This window comes from Sodiomyces alkalinus, assembly GCF_003711515.1.
Source record: "Sodiomyces alkalinus F11 unplaced genomic scaffold SODALscaffold_2, whole genome shotgun sequence".
In the NCBI taxonomy this organism is placed as follows: domain Eukaryota; kingdom Fungi; phylum Ascomycota; class Sordariomycetes; order Glomerellales; family Plectosphaerellaceae; genus Sodiomyces; species Sodiomyces alkalinus.
Window position 1 is genome coordinate 1,129,462 of NW_021167080.1, and position 3,372 is coordinate 1,132,833.

Sequence of the window (3,372 nt, forward strand, 5' to 3'; positions counted from 1 at the left end):
TTTTCTTTTCTTTTCTTTTTCAACGGTATGTTTGAGGTCTCATGCTAATGGTCATGTTAGATACTGGGAGGTGAATTACATCGACGTCTACGAAAAACGCCACTGGAAAAAATCAGCAGAACCAACCACCACAACCACCCTTCAGACGACGTCAACCGTCACTCACACCGTATTCCTTGGCACCACAGCCGCCCAAAACGGCTCATCGTCGAGCTCAGGCCAGGACGCCATTGTGCCCGAGCATGATCCTGCCACCATTGGCGAGTACGCCAACCTCGGCTGCGTCTCGTCGGAAAACGGATTCGCGACGTTCGAGTTTGTAGGGGCCGATAGCGGCATGACCCCTGAGATGTGTGTTGGCCGGTGCACTCCTTCGCGGTACGCCGGTGTCCACCATGAGTACGTTGAAACCCTTCCCCATTCCACGAGAGAGAGAGAGAGAGAAAGACAACGAAAACTGGTCAGACTAACTGAATGTCATCAGTCAATGCATCTGCGCCGACGAACTAGACGGCTCCACCCGTGCCACTTCCGACCGCACCCAATGCGACATCCCCTGCCCCGGCAACGAGGACGAGTTCTGCGGCGGCATCGCCTCGTCGCCATCGCCTTCCCAGCCGCAACGCCGGCAAAACGGAGGCTTCAATGCCGACGCCGCCACGCTGATCAACTTGTACGGCATGGTCGGGGGGCGGAACGACACCCCCGCCCTGGGTCCAGGCCTAGGCCGCAACCAGGCCGAACAAGAAGACGAAGATCAGGTGCAGGAGGGAGACGACTTCGTCGACGACGTCAGGACGACGACCATGGTCCAACCACCTCCCGCGCAAACTCCTTCTCCAGAGCCGGAGTTTGTCGTGGTGAATGCTGCACCCGTAACGAAACGGGGCTTCATCATTTGGCTTCCCGCAGTGTTGGCGATTATTCGATTACTGATGTGAAAGCGATATACCATGGCATTAGCATAGACTGGGCAACCAGAGCCGCGAATACCACTTTTTGTTTAGATATCCCTGTCTGATTTGGAAGCGCTGCGAGGAGGTCATTGCAGGTTGCATTCGCCATTGCATTTCTTTTTTCTTTTTTTTTGGGGGGGGGGGTTGGGGTTTGGCATACTCATACACCCAATAGAGCGGGCATTGCATTGTATCTACAGACTTTTCTGTCCATAGATAGAAAAATCATACTCTTTTACTCATTGAGAAGCAATTGTTGAGTTTGTCACCGGCCAGTTCATGATATGTGCGCACTTCGTTTTCGTTTTCTTCTTCTTTTCTTTTACGACACGAGGAGGATCTTAGGGGCGAACACAATAAGGGGCTCTTAGCATTAGAATCACAAGTCAACGACCTGGACGGGGTTTCCGATCTTGCCGGTATTTCCCTTCATCAAGGCCGCGTTGACCAACAGTGTGCCTCCCGTGTTGCCGCCCGGGCCCAGCATCAGCCACTTGAACAGGACCGCATGGACGCCATAGAGCACGACGCGCAAGGCATCAAGCCAGGCGCCGGAGGGCACGAGATCCCAGAAGATCGATGGAGCGGGGCGGGCCATGAGGGATTCGTAGGCTTTCTGACAGGCGTCGAAGTGCATGGCCCGCCGGCCTGCGCCCCAGTGAACGTGGCCGAAGACGTGGAGGCGCGGCCGGACGCGCCAGACCTCCTCTCGGAGAGCAGGGCAGCCGAGGGTCCTGAGATCGAGGTGGGCGAGAGGCGGCGTGTGAGTCACGAGGACGTCCGTGTCGGCGGGTACGGAGTTGGGCCAGGGCGTGGAGCCGGAACCGAGATCGTACTGGAAAGCAAAGTCGGGGCCGCCGCAGCGAGGGATGTCCGCGGCACCGTAGAGCTTGAGGGTCCGTCCGCTGGGGAAGGACAGGGTCACGGAATCGTGTTGGAGGTAGTGGATCCCTTTGAAGTCCAGGGTGCGCCTGAAGGTGCGGTCCGCGAGAGACTTCGACTGAGGGTCAAAGTATGAATCGTGGTTGCCGGCGATGAGGACCTTGTGGCGGTGGGGTTGAGCGGCGAGCCAGTCGATCTGGGCCTGAATGTCTGCGACGGTACCTGCATTGGTCAGGTCACCGGCATGAATGAGGAGATCCCCTGGTGGGATCTTCACCGAAGTTTGGTCGTGCGTATCAGATAGACAGACGATGCGTATGGGATGCTGAGGGGGTTTTGGGAAGGGGCGGCCGCGAAGGAGTAGTAGTAAGGAGTAAAAGGCCGAAATGAGGGCCTGGAGGGGAGAAGTGAGGATGTTGTCGAGGAGAGTCCGGGGATTGAACTTGCTCCGCCGACGAAGGCGGAAACCCCGAAGCAGGCCCATTGTATTGTGAGGGGAGCGAGAGCAATCGAATGGAGCGTCTGATATGCTGATTGTTTGTTCAACCGTTTTATGACAAGGATGCTGGGCTGCAGGTTCTGAGATGCTAAATGCTAGGAAGCTAGTGCATTGGTGGTGGTGGTGGTGGTGGTGGTGGTAGTGGTGGTGTTCTTGGTTGGTGCTTCGGGGCGCTGAAGAGGCAAAAAGGGCGAGTTGACAGCTGATAAAAATGTAAAAAGGAGTGAAAAATAAATACATAAATCATACGTGGGTGTCTGCGATAGTACGTAGCTGAGGTAGTTGCGAGAGTGAGACCTGTAAAGACCCCCCCATGATGATGTTTGTTGGTACACGAATAACGGATGGAAAGATCAAAATGCACGGACCAAAATACCCGCCATTTTGCCATAGCTCATGAAAGCACGTTCGTGATTGGATGAATGCTCCACTTTTCTCGAAGCGAAGTGGATCATTGTAAAGGGCCATTTCAGCTGGAGCTTGTTCCGTGGGAATGACGTTGCTCGTGGTATCTGACGATAACTTGCCCGCTAAAAAAGCAAGCGCTCAGCTGCTTGCTTCGTGCCTCCTCCTCTCTGTTGCACATCGGGGTTTAGGCGTCATACCTCAGTTGGGATTCTCCGCTTATTAGAACAGGCAGTGCCATTCCCCAAGTCACATCCCGTCGTCATCGTTTGATCGTTCTTCAACTCCGCTCAATTGTGTAGTGCATCGATTCCTTCTATCCCTTCTTCCCGGCTTCGAATATCCACCCTCTTTCGTCAAAGCATCTTGTTCCAAAGCACTTTGATAGCGCAACTCAACCAAGAACAACAACCTCCCGGTATCCCGTACACAACTACCCCTCCACCGCCACCGTTGCGGGCATCCTCCATTACCTTGTTTTGGCGCCAACGCCAACCCGCAGCCATGGCGAGCTTCAAGAACCTCTACAGTAACAGGAAGCTTGATCCAGGGTTCGATTCCAACTTTAGTGTTGACTATGTGATTCCCTATAATATTCCGGAAGAAGGTCGGTCAAGCCTTGACTTCCCC

At 54.6% G+C, this 3,372-nt stretch overlaps 3 protein-coding genes across 3 annotated transcripts in view; 2 read left to right on the top strand and 1 right to left on the bottom strand.

Moving 5' to 3' along the window:
• SODALDRAFT_272464 (hypothetical protein) overlaps positions 1 to 941 on the top strand; it is a gene marked incomplete at both ends in the record, with an annotated part of 2,186 nt that extends 1,245 nt beyond the window's left edge. The window contains 2 exons of the mRNA XM_028607836.1: positions 61 to 399; positions 485 to 941. Coding sequence (XP_028468011.1) covers positions 61 to 399; positions 485 to 941 — 796 coding nt within the window. The remainder of the gene's footprint in view (positions 1 to 60; positions 400 to 484) is intronic.
• Positions 942 to 1,080: 139 nt separating this feature from the next.
• On the bottom strand, positions 1,081 to 2,649 carry SODALDRAFT_329883 (metallophosphoesterase domain-containing protein). The gene has a single exon (XM_028611075.1). The coding sequence runs from the start codon at positions 2,320 to 2,322 to the stop codon at positions 1,336 to 1,338; it is 987 nt and encodes a 328-aa protein (XP_028468012.1). The 5' UTR covers positions 2,323 to 2,649; the 3' UTR covers positions 1,081 to 1,335.
• A 458-nt stretch (positions 2,650 to 3,107) lies between these two features.
• Positions 3,108 to 3,372, top strand: part of SODALDRAFT_90819 (transmembrane protein 16H) — a 2,641-nt gene continuing 2,376 nt past the window's right edge. The window contains exon 1 of the mRNA XM_028615773.1: positions 3,108 to 3,349. Within this exon, the coding sequence (XP_028468013.1) occupies positions 3,247 to 3,349 (103 nt within the window). The 5' untranslated portion in view covers positions 3,108 to 3,246. The remainder of the gene's footprint in view (positions 3,350 to 3,372) is intronic.

Coding starts and splice junctions, on each gene's coding strand:
- SODALDRAFT_329883 (XM_028611075.1), bottom strand. CDS start 2,322: ATGGGCCTGCTTCGGGGTTTCCGCCTTCGTCGGCGGAGCAAGTTCAAT.